The following is an 18,555-nucleotide window of genomic DNA, read 5'->3' as shown; positions in this document are numbered from 1 at the left end:
TGAAAGAAACTTAAGAGAGGACTTCTTTCTTCCTCCTCTGAAGTAACTGATCTTCTTCACTGACCCATTATACATCCATGCTACTGAAAGATCTGTAACAGGATTAGGATATTTAATGCATGCAAGATTTCCAAGGCAAACAGTAGCTAAATGGAAAACAACATTTTCCAGGGCATTAACAGGGCTACATAAATGCAATGCCAACTAGTCAGACATTGCATCTATACTCAACTGATGAGAAAAGTTTATTTAGCAAAGCCATTAAACCCTGATTAAGATTTGATGGGACAATATGATAAATGTGGTAAGTCCACTGTGGTCTGAATGCTGCCAGTATTGATTAACATCCTTAGCAGCCCAGTGGGAATCCTATCTAAAGCACATTTCACATATAAGGTATGGGAATCAGAATAAACCCTAGTTAACAACTGCTGTATCATTCAGATGAGTATGTTATGTCCTTATAGGACAAGAAAGTGAAACAAGAGATAAAGGAAAGTTGCTAAAGGATTCGTTTGACTCCCAGACGTGTGTGGGGAATTACAAATGCTGAAGATATGAGGCCAGATTCATACCTGATATAATTTTACCAACTTAGTTGAATTTCCCAAGGGTTAAATTTGGCCTGTAGTCTCTGACTGGTCAGCTTAAATCAGACAAGTATTTTGATATATGGGAAAATAATCATTTATATATTGCAAGGGAATACAGCTGGCACAGACACCAAAGCAAAGGAAGTAATTACAGAGAGGGTTGAGAGAGAGAAGATTGTTTTGCTGACAGGAAGAATGAAGCTGTTCCAACTGTGAGGATCAAAATGAAATGATATAAAACCAAGCATGAGAAGGGGCGGGAGAGCAGTTGTGGAATAGGATTCAGAGAAATATGTGGAGGAAGGAGGAGAACAGAATAAAATTGTAACTGATATGTTAGCAAGTGTGTCATTTTTTTAAAGGTGAAGAAAAGCTTGAGCTTTTTGTGTCAAGGCAGAAGCTCAAAGAAATTTAAAAGAAGGAGAGAATGGTAAAAGCATGAGATTGTTTTTAGCTTAAACATTTCTGCTGTACTGGTAAGGCAAACAGTGAGATTTGGAAAGAGTGGAAAGGGCTATGTTTTATTAAGTCACTCAAGCATTTGAAGGAGCATAAATTAAAAAGAAAGAATGAACATTTGTGATTTGAAGGGACAAAAGGTTAAGGGAAGTGTTGCAGATGAGTCTGAGGTTTTGATTCTAGATAGCTAGTGAGACAATGGAACTGTTAATGATGATAAGGAGGAATTAAAATCTAGAGGTTTGGGGGAGGTTTTTTTTTTTTTTTTTTTTTTGCAAAAAAGTCCTAGGTGCTTTGTTCAAAATTCCTAACTCAACATTCAGCTAAAAAAAGGAAACTATCCATGCAGGGTAATTGTGAAGACTATGAACTGTTTGCACACAGCTCAGTAAAGTTTGAGTGAATTGAGGAGATGGAATTATTAAGTAAAATGTAAAACACCAAATCCAGTGTGGCTTCGATAGATAAAATATTGGATAGGGCTCATGTCCTTATTTTCTTGGAAGAGGCTTTAAGTAATTAAGAATATTCTCTTATGTCTCTTTTTGCTTAATTGCTTGATGGAATTTTTTTATTTAAAAGATCTATTGCTGGCATGTTTTGGACTCTGAAAAGTTCCCCCTTCTTATGAAAGGGATCTGTAATGAGGAATCTAGTAGCCCTGTAATAGGGGATTTCCATTTATAAAATGTATGGTTACCACACTGGAGTCTTACCTTGGCCCTCACCTGATTGCTATCTGCAGAACTATGTGCTTTGTGCCCTTAGAGCTAAGAGCTAAGTGCAGGTGGCTCTGATGGAGACAGTAAAGTGGGAAGGGCTTATAGGTGTGACAAGTTGAACATAGCAAGGCTGCAGAGCACTGAAACAGGAGAAACAGTGAGCACCTTCAAGAGAAAAGGTTATTCTGAGTCTGTCATAAATAGCTAGTTTCAAAGATGCATCAGTAAATGTACTTTGTTTGGAGAAGTCTGTGAGAGGGCTGTCTTTTGTGGCCACTGATGGAAGTGTGGCTCCATAAATATGACTGTTTCTGGGCAGTGCAAGACCATAGCATGTTTTGGCAGACTAGGTGTGCTAGTTTCCAAGCTCTTGCATTGTGATATGTTGGCTTAGGATAGCAGCTTTGGAATCTAATCGCCTATCCACCATGTGTATCTTTGTTTTCCCCTTTTCTTTCCTTTTTTTGGCTGGCTTTGTTTTAACCTGATGTAACAATATTAACTGGTAAACACTGTCCATACTCCTTGCTTTCATATCCTGCTGCAGTTAGACTCTTCTGCTGACTGGTTTATTAAGGGAATTGAAAGTGTTTCAAGACTCTGTGCAAGCTCTACAAACTGCAGAATCTACATCAGCTCTGCCTTTTCTGCTTGTTAAGTTTGTCTTCCTTCTGTTTCTACCCAACAGAGTTTAATGAAACAATAGCAACATTAAGAATTTTTTTCCTCTGATTTCTATATAGGCAAGCAACTCTTTCAAATTAGCAGCCTGTTATGTGCACCAAGTAATCAAATGCGAAGCACTTCTTAATTGCCACTTAAGAATGTCTAAATTCTTGATTCAAGTACAGATATAATATATATTAGAGACAGGACTTGTTTTGGTACTGCTCCATCTCGGAAGATGGATTAATAACGTAAGGAGCAAGTAACACTAAACCTTTCCCTTTCTGGGTCATCTTTTTTTACGTTAATTACAGCTGAGACCTCTGGGATGGGTCACCTTGATGAAGAATGTTTCTATTCTTTGAGGATTTTTTTTCTTCATTTCTAAGGTTTAGATTTACACTTGAGAGACTTTTATCTGAGATGCAGCAGAAAGAATTTGATGCACAAAAGGGAAAGCAGTTTTGCTCCAGTGCTTCAATAAGTTCATTTCTTTAACAGCTCTGTGCAAAATTTCCCTCTCAAGAGGCCTATTTTAAAATGTTTAACCAATGGTTATGAGTGCCTTGGCTCTCAGTGTCTGGTCACTGTGATGATGCCTTTCATCAGCCTTCGGCATAAGGGAAGCTTAGTCCTACCATAGAGGAAGATGCATTAGTCTYAGTAAAAGCTGCTGTGGGACTCGCTCATCAGTTATTGTAGTGGGAGCTGTAAAAACACATCATTGTGTTTGTCTCAAAGACCTAACTGTCTGCAGTGCATAAGATGTCCCCACAGACAAGGGAGCACAGGAGATAACAAATCTTTTGAGGAACCTTGCAAAAGTTTTCACTCTCTGCTTACGTTATGTTGGATGTCCTTTAATGGTTATTTGATGCATCAGGTGCAGCTACCACCAGTGCAGACCATCCTAGGTGAATAAGACACTGCTAAGAACTGAAAGGGGCCGAATACTGATTCCTCCTTATTTCTTTAAATTCATGTCTTGATTAGCTAGCTATAGGCCCCAAATCAGTGAATACTGATGGATACTCAGAAATCCTTTCTGATCAGAGATTAAGTTAAGTGTATCTGTACAGTTCAGCTTATCGCTTTGCTGAATCTAATGAATTTACTGAACTTACTCTTAAGTTCTCACATGCAAAATCCATGTAACTTAGACGTATGAACTAAGCAACAAAAATACCCTGAATGCTGGTCAGGACACTGCTGCTTGTAGGTAGTCCAATGCTGAAGATGATGAAGGAAAAAAGGAAAAGTTCACTTGCTTGCAGGAAAGAGTTGTTTTTGTTTGGCTATTCCTGCTAACATAAAAGCCTGGCTCACTGAATAATCCATGAGAAGCTAAATATCTGCCAGCAGAGGTCACAGAAATACTGCTGCAAGCAGCTTGCTGTAAAGGGTAGATAGGGCAGACATAAACCAGGCAAAGAGCTCTAATCAGATTTCTGAATAGGTTCTCACTTGGTTGCCACTGCCACAAAATCCAGTAAGCTTCTGATCCTTTTATTAACCATTTGCAATGTACACAAGTGTTAATTTTCATTTTACAGATAGAGGACTGAGGTCCACCAAGATTAACCAGATAGGCAAGCATTGCTGACAACATAACTCTTATTTAGATGTTTAATTCCAAAGATTTCAGCAGGAGTTAAGCAGCTTAATGCCTTTTGGGGTCTGGGCTTGAATGGTTTATTCTGTCACCCGGGAAGACTGTGGAAAGGCCACTCGTAACCACTGAATCTCAGCCCAAATCTTCTGCTTTTCAGTCTAGTGTCCAGAGATGATGTGGTGTTAAATGCAGTACAAACATGAGGTAAATCAGTCACTGCCACAAACTTCTTCCAGCTTAAAAAAAGAGCAGAAAAAAAAAAAAGAAATCAGAAAAATAGTAAGAAACAGCAGTATCTCACGCAGACAACCAAGACTGCAGCAATTAAAGGAGCACTTCTTATTTCCTGAGGGCATGGAGTAAGAGATGATGAGAAAGGATTTTTCTGTTTATTGTCATTCTTATGTTACAAAATTGAGTTTGGGGAAAGTGTTTTTAGTAATTGAGGGTAAATRCCATTAAATGCTGTCAGTGAAAAGAATATGGAGAGTAAGGAATTGCTGAAGAAGAGGGGGATGAGCCGCATAATGAGAGATGGGATAGCTAGTGCTGCTAAACAAGTTAAATAAACAACAACAAAAAAAGTTTGCAGTGAGCTGGTTGGGTTGTAAATGCATTTGAAATACAAGCTGTAGTTAATAGCACTGGTATGAAATTCATGAAGACTAGCTATGTTCTTTGAACTTGCGCTTTAACTTACTTGCAGAAGCATGATGGCCACTTCACAGTCATCCAGCTGGTTGGCATGCTACGTGGAATTGCATCTGGCATGAAGTACCTCTCTGACATGGGATACGTACACCGTGATCTGGCAGCCCGTAATATTCTGGTCAACAGTAACCTCATGTGTAAGGTCTCTGATTTTGGTTTGTCGCGAGTGTTGGAGGATGACCCTGAAGCCGCTTACACAACAAGCGTAAGTTTCTCTTATCTAATTTGAACAGTGTATTGCCTTGTGCCAACTATTTTTCTGTTATTCCGGTTTCAGACTTATCTGTGCCATAGGAATAGTAGTTTGAATTGGCTGGTTTTGTTCCACTGTCAGTGCATGTGGTTTGATAACATTGTCAATTTTTTTAAGGGAAGTTTTTTTGATTTTGGTTGGGCGAGTGGTTTATAGTCTTTGGTGAAAACTTTAAGCAAATGGAGAAATTTTAAGCAAATCTTAAAGCAGATGTAAGTGAGAGACTTTTCCATTCTTGAGTTTCCACATCCTTTCCACTTTTGCTTCCCTTTGTTCATTTACAAAAGGGCTCTTGAAAGGGTGGGAGGAAATATCACTGATTCCACTGTTGGAAGCAGAGCGTCAAGCCTTGCATTCATAATTTTTTTTTTTAATGTTACTGAAAAGTTTTTCTGAAAACAGAAGGTTTTTTTTTCTGACAGGATAGGTACAACCTTATTTTCAAGGTTTAAGTCTCATCCCATTAATTCTTAAAATTCTTTACACTATGCAAGTAAATTGTCGTTATAAGGGAGAATGTTTTTTCTCTGAAGTGAAAAATTCTTCAACCTGGAGGAGCTTGTTCAAATTTGACTTAGAAGAAATAAATAAACTGTATCTGCAGCATGAAAAAAAATAGGAAACTGAGTGTGTTGGTGTCCAAAAAAAAAAAAAAATCCAGATACAGCACTTCTTCATTACAGAAAAATGTTCAATTACCTTTTTTTCAATTACCTCTTTATTACCATAATGTTAAGAATCATAGCTAAATATAAGCTGATTTCAAGTAATGTTAATCTCTATCACTAATAGAAAGTAAAATGACTTCAGAGCCAGGGCACATTCTCATTAATATTCTCCCAAAATGCACTGAATTTGTATGTTCCCATGAGAGGGCACAGTGACAGAATGCTAACAGAGATAATAAATTAGTGTTAAATAATTTATTTCAACCTACTTCTCCAAAAATACTTTCTCTTTAAAAGGTGATTTATGGCCAAAATGGGGAACTCATCTAATTTAACTGCATTGTAATAAGTATTTTGCTTGTTCTGTTGAATTCAATACAGCTACTGAATTGGGATTACTCTTTTTTTTGGGGGGGGAGGGGAGTTAAACCTAAAATATGTATTTTCAGAGAAGTTCACTGTAAATTTGGGGCACTTTTTAGAACAAGGTCTATGTAGAATTGCAAACGAACTGAAACAGAGCAAGTCACTCTACAAGGTTTCCTTGCAATGTTAATGTTCAGACCACAAAAAAAAAAAAAAGCTTAATAGTTTCTTCCTCTATAGAGGAGACTTCCTTCATTTAGTTCTCAAAACCTCTTTTGCTTCATACTGAATTGTGAGGATTGGAGGAAAAATAAACATTACAGCARCTTAACAAGTTATTGCATGTTGGCTAAGCCTTGCTAATTGTCCATGTGAGCGTGTTTAACTGGCAGCAAATGCCCACGGTGAAAGGCAAACTAAATTATATTGCTCAGCACTGATTGTGCAATGCTCAGCTGGTGGAAGGCACTGGAAATTGTAAAGCAGTTTTGCCCACCAAAAAAAMCCACGAAAAACACCAAATGATATTTTGAGGTTTTCAGCTATTATCTATCCTGTAAGTTTTTAATGGATACTGAACAATTAGTTTCTCACAGTAGTTAGTGCCCCCCTTTTTTTTTATTGTAGCTAGAGCTGCTTTTCATCAGGAAATTCTACTTCGTTAAAACAGAAACATTTCATGGAATTATATCTGTGTTAATAGGACAGGATTTTGATGAAGTGCTCGCTATTTTTGTATCGGTTCACCTGGTTGGTCAACGCAAGGGCCTGCAAGTCCGAGGCAGCTGTTTTAGGTAGGTCACCTCGGAGCCAGTGCCCTCAGTCCTCCAAGGCTGCAACCACAGGCTGCGGCAGGAAAACACACAGTATTGCTGAGCAGGTAGCTATAGTGGGTCTATTGGGAAATTGCAAATCAGGAGGGGATGTTACAGAGGCTGCTGGCCAGTGACAGGACAGTGAGTTAGCCAGAGCTTTAAGGTGCATCTGCATTGGCCTTGAACTTCACAAAGAAGACCAAAAACCTTTGAAACTCGAGGAGTAATGCTATGTTTTATTAAAATATCAACTAGAAACTTTTTTTAAATAGGGAAAATTCAAAGCAACAGTGTCAGGCAAAATAGAAATTAAAAGCATTTTAAACAACTTATTCCTTTGACCCCAGCTTCCTATGTCTTTCCAAGCAGGTCTCTGCTTGCAGCCTCCATTTCAATTGCAGTTCATGCTGCAGCTTTTTGAGTCTGAATTCTGCATTGTACCCCTCTGGTCCTTGAGAAATTTCTTTCTCTCATCTCTGAGAGCAAGCTGAGTGCTCTAATCCCTGTTCTGCATYGGGCTCGCTCTGCATGATCTGGTGATGGCCAGGTTTTCCCTGGGATGCTCCTGCCTTCCATATCCTCCAACTTTTGAGTCTTGCTCCCCTTGAGCAGGTTCAGTATGTTTCTACCTTTAGGGAGTCAAATAGCCCAGTCAGTTTTTAAAGGAACGCAGCAGTCAGGAGCAAAAAAGGGGGAAGGGGGGGTAAGTGTCTGTCACAGTGGCTAAGGAGGACTCTGAAGGAGTTCACCCTTTGAGCAGGCTTTCACAGTAACGGAAAAGAATAAAACCCCACGCTGGAAAGGTGACATGCCATCACACAGTTTTCACTGACCATTACACCACAGGCATTTCTCCTGATCACTCTTTCTTTCTATGGTAAGTAAAAAGGTAAAAGAAGTCACCTTACAGCACCTTACTGGTCAGGAAATGACAAATTTTCTGATCCCATTCAGACATCGGGAGGAAACCAATTTGTCCCAAACATACAGGAATTTGATAGTTGGGATTTGATGCCTTGCAAAACTTGACAAGCCTAAACTCTGGCTGTGAGGTTCTTGAAGAGAATTATGAGCTCAGTATTTTAGTCACTACAAGTCATAAATATTCTTCAGTAGGCATGAAACTATTCACTAGCAGAACCTCCTGGCACTTTTTTTTAAAAAATGGCGTTCACAGAAAGGAAGTAGTCCAGGATTTCTTCTTGGGGAAACATACAGCATATAGGGGAGCTGTTCTATTAGTATCTCAGAATACTCCAAGAATATCCATCACCTGATATTCTGGGAGAACTCATGAACACTTTCCAGCATCAGGCCGCATGTGTTACTAGAGCTTTTGCAGCATATGTGTATTCAGTTTAATTTCATACTGTGTTTTTGTCGCATGAAGTGTAAATCCTCAATGCCTTTACCAAGATTCTGTGCTCTTAGAATTCATGTTTCCCCCTGCAGAGATTTTCTTGGTAACAGATAAGTTATCTATAGGTACAAGAAATCCATAGAGTTGGTCTGCATTTTGCATAGTATTCTTTTTAGGCTCACATTTCCTTTGTCCATCTTCTGCCAATACACTACTCTCTGTCAGTGTTCAGAGGAAACTCTGATTTTTTTTCTTTTTTGTTGTAGTCCTGGTGCCAGAAACGGACTGGTACAATTGGATATTTTCTTTGTTTAAAAACATCTGCAAAAAAATTAGCCAATTGGAAGCTGAAGGATGGGATTTTCTTTCAACATATCTGTTGTGTGGGTCTCAACAGTGTGAATGTTGTCTCCCAGGCATGTAAAAATAGTGAAATGAAGCAAAAAAATGAAATATTGTAAAGCTGTCATGCCCTGCGACAAAACAGGTTGTATCCTCCCAGAAATAAGCTAAGAAGCCCTTTTACCTTTTGAGCTTCCATGTCTTAGCAGGCACAGCCTTGAGTCATAGGCAATCACCATCTTTTGCCTTGTCCTCCTGTTTTCATCCAGTATACCCATCTTCATTTTCAATCGCTGGCTTAGGGCAGATGTTACATTCTGACTATTGGCACATCCTCCAACACATAAGGCAAAAAATAGAGTTTGAGGTCTAGGAAAAGCAAGGGAAGATTTTGAAAGGAAACCACCTAGAAAATTATTACACTCTGTTTACACTGAAACACTAGTTAGGAGACAGTAATCAACTAACAGTGATGGAACTTGAGGAATGCTCTGAAGTACCACAATTAAAAGTCAGTATGTTTCCCAAGAACTTCGGGCTGTGACATTACTGGTAGAAGAGCTGTTGACTGTTTTAAAAGTATGTGAAAAGACTGAAATCTCAGAAGACAGTTTTCTGATGTGTGAAGCCTTTTTATTTTTTTTTATTTTTTTTCTCCTCCATCAAATTGAGACAAAGAATGTAAATGTCTTTTTGATAAGAGGTAGGAAATAAGAGATTTGCCTCTGTTTGCTATCATGGATGGCAAGACTTACAGCAAGATATAATTTCAGAATAGGAGGAGGGAATTAAGACCTAATAACAGCCAACTTCTAATCTTTGTGTTTCAGATGGATCAGGAAAGATGAGGCAACTTCTGAGATAACTGAATAGTATGTTTCTTTCCATGGAGACAAAATTTTCATTTTTACTAGTGGTTTCCAGGGCAACAGTAGCTCATAAAAAGATATTTCAAGTATATAAACAACTGTTCCTGTCAATACAGAGAACATCTAKGCTCTTGTATCCCTCGTTTCAGATAGACTATGTTATATGATGTGGATTCATTTTCTTTAAAATACAGTCAGGGTTCACCTATATTTAGAAAAGAACTATGAGCTTCCAGGAAAACTTTGTACGTGTAGCAAAATGTGTGTGCATATGTAAATGGAACAGGGTATGTGGTACCACTGCAAAAAGGACTGAAACGGTATTTCTGTTAATGGTGACACCTTAATATTCTTCTTTAAAAACTGATTTTTAGTGAGATAAAACCTGCTACAAACTGAATTATGTGGTACATAAAGAAATACATTCCAGTTTGCTCTTTCTTACCTGCTTTATTTCTGAATTCAGCCTAAATATATTTTAGTCTTTCTTTTCCATAATACTAGTTAGAGAATTGAATTATTGCCTTGTCTTCACTGCATCACTTGATGGACTTCATGGGTCTGATTCTGCTCAAGCCAGTTAGATGAAATCTCCCTGGACAGGGAGATTTCAAGTTTATTAGATTCATAAGAGGAACAAAACAGATCATTCAAATAAATACTAGCAAATAGCAAAATATCTTAGGGATCAGGATGGGGACTTAACTCAATACTTTTAATGTTGTTAGTTTTAAAATTTCCATATGTCAAAACTGTCTATTTTCTCGTACTGGTACACAAATATTGGGCACGGGGTAAAAAGGTTTAATTTGCTAAAAAGCAAAACAAGGCACAAATGATTTCTCTAGTTAGTTTGGGATGTCAGGTCATAGTTTCTAGASTCCTTGAGTGCTAAGCAATTTGATTAGATATTTTCTTTAAGAATCAGCTTAATCAGAGACAATGGAGTAAATTGATTATTGGCAAGTGTTTAGGAAAATAACAAAAAAGAAGCTGTGTAGCAGAAAAGGTCTGCATTAACCCAATTTCTTGAAAAACTAATTGTTGCCATAAGATTGAGCTGCATCTCTGCAGACACCACGGGTCCCCCTTTGCAGCTGAGTGTCAGCCTGCTGAGTGCTGGGGGTTGCTTTTAACAGCAGTGAAACAGTAGCAGTGACTCCAGTGTGACTCTGGTGCTAATGCATAATGTAAATGTTTTGAAGGATCTCGTTTCTCAGAGCATGTGTGAGAAGACGGGAAGCGTGTTGTTAAGAGCTGTGCTAATGTGTTCGGTCTGCACTGGGGTAGGGGAGATGTAGTAACTAGTTCTAAAATGTGTGATGGAATTAGGGTCAAGTGGTGGTGAGATGAATCTCGTTCCCGTGAGTTACCAGCTTGGATCAGTGTAGTGGACCCGCTCCCCACTCAGAGGAAGCGTGGGGACAGAGGCCCTGAATGCACCACCTTCACCAAGCCTCTGCCCTCTGGGTGTTAGCCTGGACAGCGATAAAATGTGCTCAGGTTATGCTCAAGGATAAATGGCCAAAGAGTAGAGGAATAGCCTAAGAAATCAGTGTCTTGCAGAAAAAACTTGCTGTCTTTTGGGCTCTAACACTGTGAGTTGTGACTAACTCTAATGAGTAGTTATACATTTAATAGAATGTCCCAAGCTTACTCATTCAGGGATGTGGTGTTAGCTGTTTTTTGACTTATTTACAGTTGCCCCTGAGGATATGTGACTTCGTTAAAATGTAAATATTTTAATATATCTACTCTCTTAAATACTTGGTTCAACTTTTATCCAGCTGTGCTTCCAAGTTCGTTTAAGAGGTTTTCAGGTTTATTTACCCCTCCTGAATCAACAATGGCAAAAAAATATAACTCAGACCATAACAAAATAAGACCCTTAGGAGGAAGATCCAAGGACAAGAAACGAAGACATGAATATAAAATTCCATTGTCTTTCCATGTGTTTTGTCTGATTTGTTACTTTTGAGTATTCTCTTCTTCACTGTAATCGTTATCATTTGAGCTTTGAGAATGTAGGGGAAAAAAACACATTAAAATTTGCATTTAGATTTGCAGAGAATCAAAAGGAGCTTAATTCAGAGATTTCTAAACATAATGATTGAATTTAATAGAAAAACTTAATATATTAACTCTCACATCTGTATTCTTTCTTCCCCCGCCCCACATAGGGACTCTAATATATTTTTGGCAGAGAAGCATAGTTGGAAATTTTGTATTTCACTCTTATTCATGCTCAAAATCACTGTGTTCATAAACTCCACACCAGCATGTCCTAACATCTTGGCAGTAAAAAGGGGCTTTTTGCATGTCATTCTCAATGTGAATTTCAAAGCACTATCCCATCACTCATCATAATCTAAGTTAATTTCCAATAAAAAGAAGAAAATGTACTGTGTCAGTCTAGAGGTGGCTGCCTCTTGGAGATTTGCAAGCTCTTCCTGTCCATTAGCTTGGATTTCAACTTCTTGTCTCTCTGACTCCTCCTGATTTTTTTATTAGCAAATTGGAGAATAAAATTCTATGTGTATGTGTCTTTCTATTTTTCAGATTGGATTTCTGATCATCTGTTAGTATGTTTATGAAAATGGAACTGTGCATTTACAAATGAATGCAAGTGAGATGGAAGTGGCAATTTGTGTAGTAGGACTGAAAATGAACCACTTACAGACCTAAAGTGCCAGTGCTCTTAGAGATAGTGACATATAGAGGATAAATGATGAATCTACTTGTGCTGATAGTGATTGCATTGTGTTTTTTCTTATTTTGTTTTGTTTTTTTGATATATTATTATCTGGGACCAGTACAGCATTTTTTTGTTGCAATGGTTTTCAACCTTTCTCAATGCACAGATTCCTGAATTTATCCAGTGGAGATGCACACTTGGTTAGAAATTACCTATTTGTGGCTTTTTTGTATAATGCATTGCACTTTATGTTCCACAGATCTCTTCAGAGTATTCCACAGACTCGCAGGGGTCCGTGTACCACAGGCTGAAAACCATTGCTCAAGAGCACGGAAAGGCATAGGGGTTAGGGGCATGAAAGGTATTCCAACACTCAGGAAAGATCTGGATAGCTCTGAATATGAATCCCATTTAAAGCAGCCACTGTTCCAGAGGATTAGCAGAACCATGTACCTGCCTATTGCAGGGACTTCAAGAGCGACCTAGGGAATCCCCATCAATGAGCCTTAGGTCTAGCCTAACAATTTGGCTGACATGATCACTGGGAACATGCTATGTTGAATCATGAATGGTCCAGATCAGGAATGTACACGTGCCGTATTTCATAAACTGCAAAAATAAGGAAGGATACATTCAACTAAGTTAAATGATGGGAAATTCAAAACTGTTTTAAAGATGGGAAGTTGTTTTATAGCTGTGTAATTAAACCATGGATCTGAGTGCCACAAAGTTGAGTGCTTGGCACATTGACTCCCAGATTTAAACAAGATTTAAAAAACGGATTGAATATTCATAAGAAGAAAGAGTATCCGTTTACTACAGTCAATAATGATTTTAAAGAGACACGAAACCTCATATTTCAGGCTAAGACTATTAGAGAATAAGAAGAAAACAAATACGGAAGGGGGAAGTAGCAGAGTGCAGATTATTTTCAGGCTCTTATATCTTCCTCTAAAACATCTGATACTGGCCACTGTTACAGGCTACCAGATTAGATCACCTTGGGTCTGACTCACCATGGTAATTTCTGTGCCTCAAACAGCAAGCGTAATTAACCACTGCAACAAGCTCTCTGTGGATGTGCAGGAATCTTTGTCTGCAAAAGTCCTTGAATTGAGACTACGTGTCTTTCTGAAAGATATGCCATAACTCATGCAGAAATGACTGTGCAGGATTTGCACAGTAAAACTCTATGCCATGTGCTATATAGTTGCAAAAAAATCCTCCTGACCTGAACATTTTTCAGTAAGTTGTGGCTTTAAAGTTGTTTAATTCTGCCAAGAGCATTCGTTAATGAAAATGATAACAAAACATGACTGTGGGAATTACAATCCAGATGGAAACGTGGTTATGTGGTGAGGTACAATCCAACAGAAAAACTTCGGGAATAATTTTGAGAAATGGGTGTAGAGCAGTAAAAACAGCAAAACAGGACAAGCATATAAATCTGCAGAAGTTACCAGCATTTTATGTGACACTACTGAGACTTAATATAGAATATTGAATGCAACTGTAAAGTCACTGTTACAGGGAAAACATTGCAGAGATCAAAACGAGTGAGAGAAGGTAAGCAGGCAACAAGTATCATCTAATGTTACGGCAGGGCAAATATTGACAAAAATTAGCCAAGCTAACTTTTCTAGGTAAAATGACTGGTGCAAAACCTTCTTTGTTGATAAAAATTCAGAAGAAAAAGAAACTGGAGCGGATGTGGGTGATCTCCTTCAGTAACAGTTAACGTATTGGGAGGTCGTGGAATGGAACTGAGGACAGAACTAGCCTATAAAACACTCATCGGAGTTTTCACATAGTTTGGCTATAACCAAAAGCAGGCAATAATAAAAGCGAATGAAAAACATCAGACCAAGAGCTTTTCTAAGCCAACATAGAATATTTTAATGATTAAATCAGATAGCTTCCTCAGCTACATTTTAAATGTTAGGATGCTGATTTGGAAATGGATTTTAATTGAATTAATTCAGGTTTTGTTACCTGACTTTACAGTGTAGTGATATGATTGATCCTTTCAAACAAATTTGATCCCTAATTTATCTTCAAAGGCAAAAAAGGTCCCCCTCCTCCCCCTTATATTTTTCTGCAGTGTTGAGTTTCTGGTTTTGCTTTGTAGTTGTCGCACACTGCTGGGGGAATAATAACTGACTTTATTTTTTAATTCAGATATAGAGCTGCACTAAATAAAATGTATGTCATCAAAAGCTAGGTTAGGTTTTATAGGACCCAGTCTTTTTATTTCATTTTTTGGTGTTAGGTTCAAGATACATTTGTAGAAAATAATTTATATGCCTTGCTGTGGGTCCTATGGGTATCTATGTTTAAAAATTTACCTTCTGGGTTGCAGTTTAATCACCTAATATGCAGTTGTCCCTTTTTTGAGAAATGCAAGTTCCATTTACAGGAGGTACTGATTTGTTTAACGGGTTTGAAACGCAGCAGTTTCTCAGAGAGTATGCAACCAGCCAGACACATGAAGCAGCTACACAATATGCTACCTGTGCAAACAAAGAAATTTTTAACAGACCTGTTACAGTGTTAATCCTCCTTCTGCAGAGTTGGTTCTGTGCACAGCTCAGTTGCTCCTGGTAGGGAACACAAAGAAGTAAGAATATAAAGAGAGATTGCCATTTAGAAAGAAAACAAGGAAAAGCTAGGGAGCTCTGAAGTTGCCAGCCTTCATTATATGGCTGTCCATGACCGTACAGTTATCTTCAGGTTATTTAGTAGCCTGCTGATTGTCTTTTATCTCTGTAAATAGTTGTCAGTAAATGTCTGCATAAAGCTGCAAAGTGTTTTTTTTTCTCCAGACAACTTACACTTTGAAATGCTTAAATGTAATAAATATCCTTCTATTTTCAGAAATATAATTGACATCGCTTCTGGTGACCTGATGGTCTGATTAGTACTTTGAAAGGCAGAGACAGGGTCTGTTTCCCTGCAGCACTTAAATAATACCTACCATTGCATAAAGAGAAAATGATAAATGTTTTACTTCCACCGTAGCTTGAATGAAGTATTTTTTATACAGATTATTCATCGAGCGTGTCAAAGCACTGACTAGTTTTAACATCACCAAGGTTAGTGTTATATAATTAACTGGTAGAGCATCTAGAAATTTATTTTGGAAAAGTGATCATTCCTTACTTGTAGTTATATAACTAGTCAAATAGGGACATCATACCTGCATTCCTATTTTTTCAAAGGGTTCTTTTTATCACAGACAGTGTTATCTAATGATCATGACTGTTGACTGGCTTCTGCATAAGATGCAACACTTACTGGTATTGAACCCACACAAATAGGCACTGCTACTTCTCTGAGAAAATCTTAAATATCTATGCAAGGATAGAGATAAAAAGTCAATGCACTTGAATATCATTTCTGAAATAATAGTTAAATGAAGACTATGAATCTCAAAAAGATACAGCTAATGTTTTCAAAAGCACTGAGAAGTGACAGAGGCTCCTAAATTATTGACCTTTCAGCTGGACCTGAGAACTTTGGAAATTCCGCCCTTTCTCGCTAATGTCTCCTCATTTCTAACTAGTTTTCTGGAAGCCGCGTCTTCAATAAAGACTCCATGCAAGTACTTGTACTATAAGTAGTTGCAGTATTCTACTGGTAATTCCCTATACTGCTGACGGATTTAAAAAAAAAAAACACCCACAATTATCAGAGTATTAATCTAATTTAAAACGCATCTGGTTTTTAGCGTGTGCGTGAAGCTTGATTGCATGCATTGTAATTTGTTGAACTTTAATTTATTAATCAGAATTGCCATTTTCAAATTATAATTACAGAAGCTGTTGTAAACATGCAGAACATACTTATACATTTTCAGCAGTATCTCCATTTAGTATAACTATAATACCACACTTAATCTTAAAAATGTAATGCTACCATAAAACCATGGTTCTTGCTTTATTGCTAATTATGTGAATGAATATAATCACAAATACCAGTTTTGTGGGGTTATCGCTACTAATGTCTCACATAGGCATAATTTCATTGTGTACTACAGTTTACTTAATATTTTAATATTCAAAGTATTGACCAAGATGTAGTATATCGTAAAATACCTTTACCATGTTAAATGTGTTGTACTGAAACATAGCTGAAAGCGGTATGCGCAGCTCATGATATACTGTAAATGAGCTTAGTCAGCTTCTTAAGGTCAGAGCTGTTGCTTTGAATACTGTGTGAGCTGACACTAATTACTTTAGGGTAATAGCATTCTGATATATAGAACAAGCAGAGCAACCTCATGAAATCTTTAAAAAGAATGTTGTTTAGTCATATGCTTTTTTTTTCTCATTTGAAATTATTGGTAGCTTTTGAAGGTGGGTTAAGAAGCTGAATTTGTTCACTGGGTGCCCTAAAAGTCAGAACGGGTGAGCGATTCTCTGGGAAATGAATACTGTTCAGCTCCAACCTATTATTTAGCTGTTGTTATGTGGAAGAAAGTAAGATCTGGATGATTTTTGTCTTCATCTGTTGAAACATTCCCCATGTGAATTTATGAGCCACATTAAATACTGTTGTAAAAAGTAACTTCTCTGCATATAGCTATATAAAACTTCTGGGCTGAAACTGTGAAGCAGTTGACTTCACCAGACACTTGTAAAGCTTTGTAATTAAATATTGATATATTCCACACTAGGATGCAATTCCTTTGCATTATGTCCTTGAGTATAGTCAAGGGAACTCCTGAATCCAGTCCCATATAACAATAATTAAAAAGAAAAGAACTATTAGGAGAATTGATTATTTAAAAGCAGTCAGTCATTAGGGCACAGTTAGATGCATATTCAAAGTTCATATGGAAGGAATTTTGAGAGGAGGAGTCTCCTACTGTGTCTTCAGATACAACAGGAGATCATTTATGTTTCTGTTCCAATCCTGTATATTTTTCTGCTTGCATTGTGTTTTGCACTCAACATACTATCTCAACTGGAGAGCAAATAATCATGACACCAGAAGAGACCAGAAACACTAAGCAACGTTGCTAGACCATGATGCAGTCTTAAAATTCTTTTTAGAATTGGGAGTTCCTGTGTGCTAAATCCCCAAAATATTTAGAGGAATCTGTTTTTTCTGGTTTTAGTCTGGCTCCTGAGAAATTATCCCACACTGTGTTTGTATCTGGCTGGCTATTCCCGTGTTTCCTCATGACTTTTGATTATCAATTTCTATCAAATTAGAGAGAGACATTAAAATTTCAAAGACACTATATATGTTCTTATTTCATGAAAATAAATGGTAGCATAGAAAAGAGAGATCATGTTAATTTAGCAAGGACTTAACCCTCACTGGAAAAAAAATCAACCTTGAAGACAGTAATCTGGGAAACACTAAGATTCCTTTCATTCCTTTTTTTAAAATGAGGATGAGTGTTAAATGACCAAAAGGAGGCAATCAAGAAGCAAAGCAAACAAAAACATCTTGCAGGAATACAAAGGAGGAATGAAATCCTGACCTGACACTTCTGGAAGTAAGGAGAGTTGGTATTTATTTTTGTTTTGATTTTGTTATAAACAAATGTTTGCTTGAGGCTGTCACAAAGAGAGGAAGTAGCAGGGGCTTTTCTGGGAAACAAATCCTTATCATGGAGATGTTGAAGTGCAGTCCATGCAACTTTTATAAGAATGGATGAGGAGAATAAGCTTGGATGCAGAACTATCTGAAGAAAATTCAGGTGTAGTAGTTTTCTGAGCTGTGGTCTTTTGAAATATGAGTCAACTTCTCCATAGTTTATATTTATCAGAGAGAATCAGTTGTATGTTCATGTTCCTGTGGCACCTTATTTCTTTTCACCTCAAAATATAACAGGGAAAAAAGCAAGTAATACTAGTCTTTCATAGCTGGTGGGAAAACCTAAAGTTGGCTGAACTTTGACCGTGGCTTTTGGCATTTACTCTRTAAGATTATAAGGTCCTAGACTGTCACTTGATAGAAGTTGTAGGCTTCTCATTTTCAAGGATGTACCCTTCAAAAAGCTCCAGTTTAATTTCACAGTCAAAGATGGTATCAAACTATTGTCTTGCTGAATACTACAACTGTTCACTTCTCTGGATAATATTGCACAGTTCAGAAGGTTTAGGATATATTAATGATGAAAGAGCTCTCAGGGAAAAAAGGAAATATCCTTTCACATTGTTTAGCTACTGCATTTAAACTAAAAGAATCTTGCCAGGTATAGGTCCGGTTAAATAGGAAACACTGGAGTTTTAGCTTGATATGATTTTGGCTTTTGCATTGTGATGTGCAGTGCTTAGAGTCCACCCTCTCCCCTGCTTCCTTCAGGCCAGTTCTCTGGTTCTCATCGCACTGAAGTCACAGTTTTGATATTAACTTCAGCTGGAACAAGTAAGCCCAAAATGTGTGCGTCTCACACATGCTTCTAACTCTG

General features: G+C 37.6%; 1 protein-coding gene across 1 annotated transcript in view; it reads left to right on the top strand.

Annotated features, from left to right (window-relative positions):
- The window catches only part of LOC112977549 (ephrin type-A receptor 6-like), a 217,420-nt gene that overhangs the window by 157,973 nt on the left and 40,892 nt on the right, over positions 1 to 18,555 (top strand). Inside the window, exon 12 of the mRNA XM_026090023.1 lies at positions 4,759 to 4,968. Coding sequence (XP_025945808.1) covers positions 4,759 to 4,968 — 210 coding nt within the window. The remainder of the gene's footprint in view (positions 1 to 4,758; positions 4,969 to 18,555) is intronic.

This window comes from Apteryx rowi, unplaced genomic scaffold, assembly GCF_003343035.1.
Source record: "Apteryx rowi isolate R43461 unplaced genomic scaffold, aptRow1 scaffold_844, whole genome shotgun sequence".
Classification (NCBI taxonomy): Eukaryota; Metazoa; Chordata; class Aves; order Apterygiformes; family Apterygidae; genus Apteryx; species Apteryx rowi.
The sequence above is the reverse complement of the archived record's forward strand: the minus strand, read 5'-3'. Positions and strand labels throughout refer to the sequence as shown.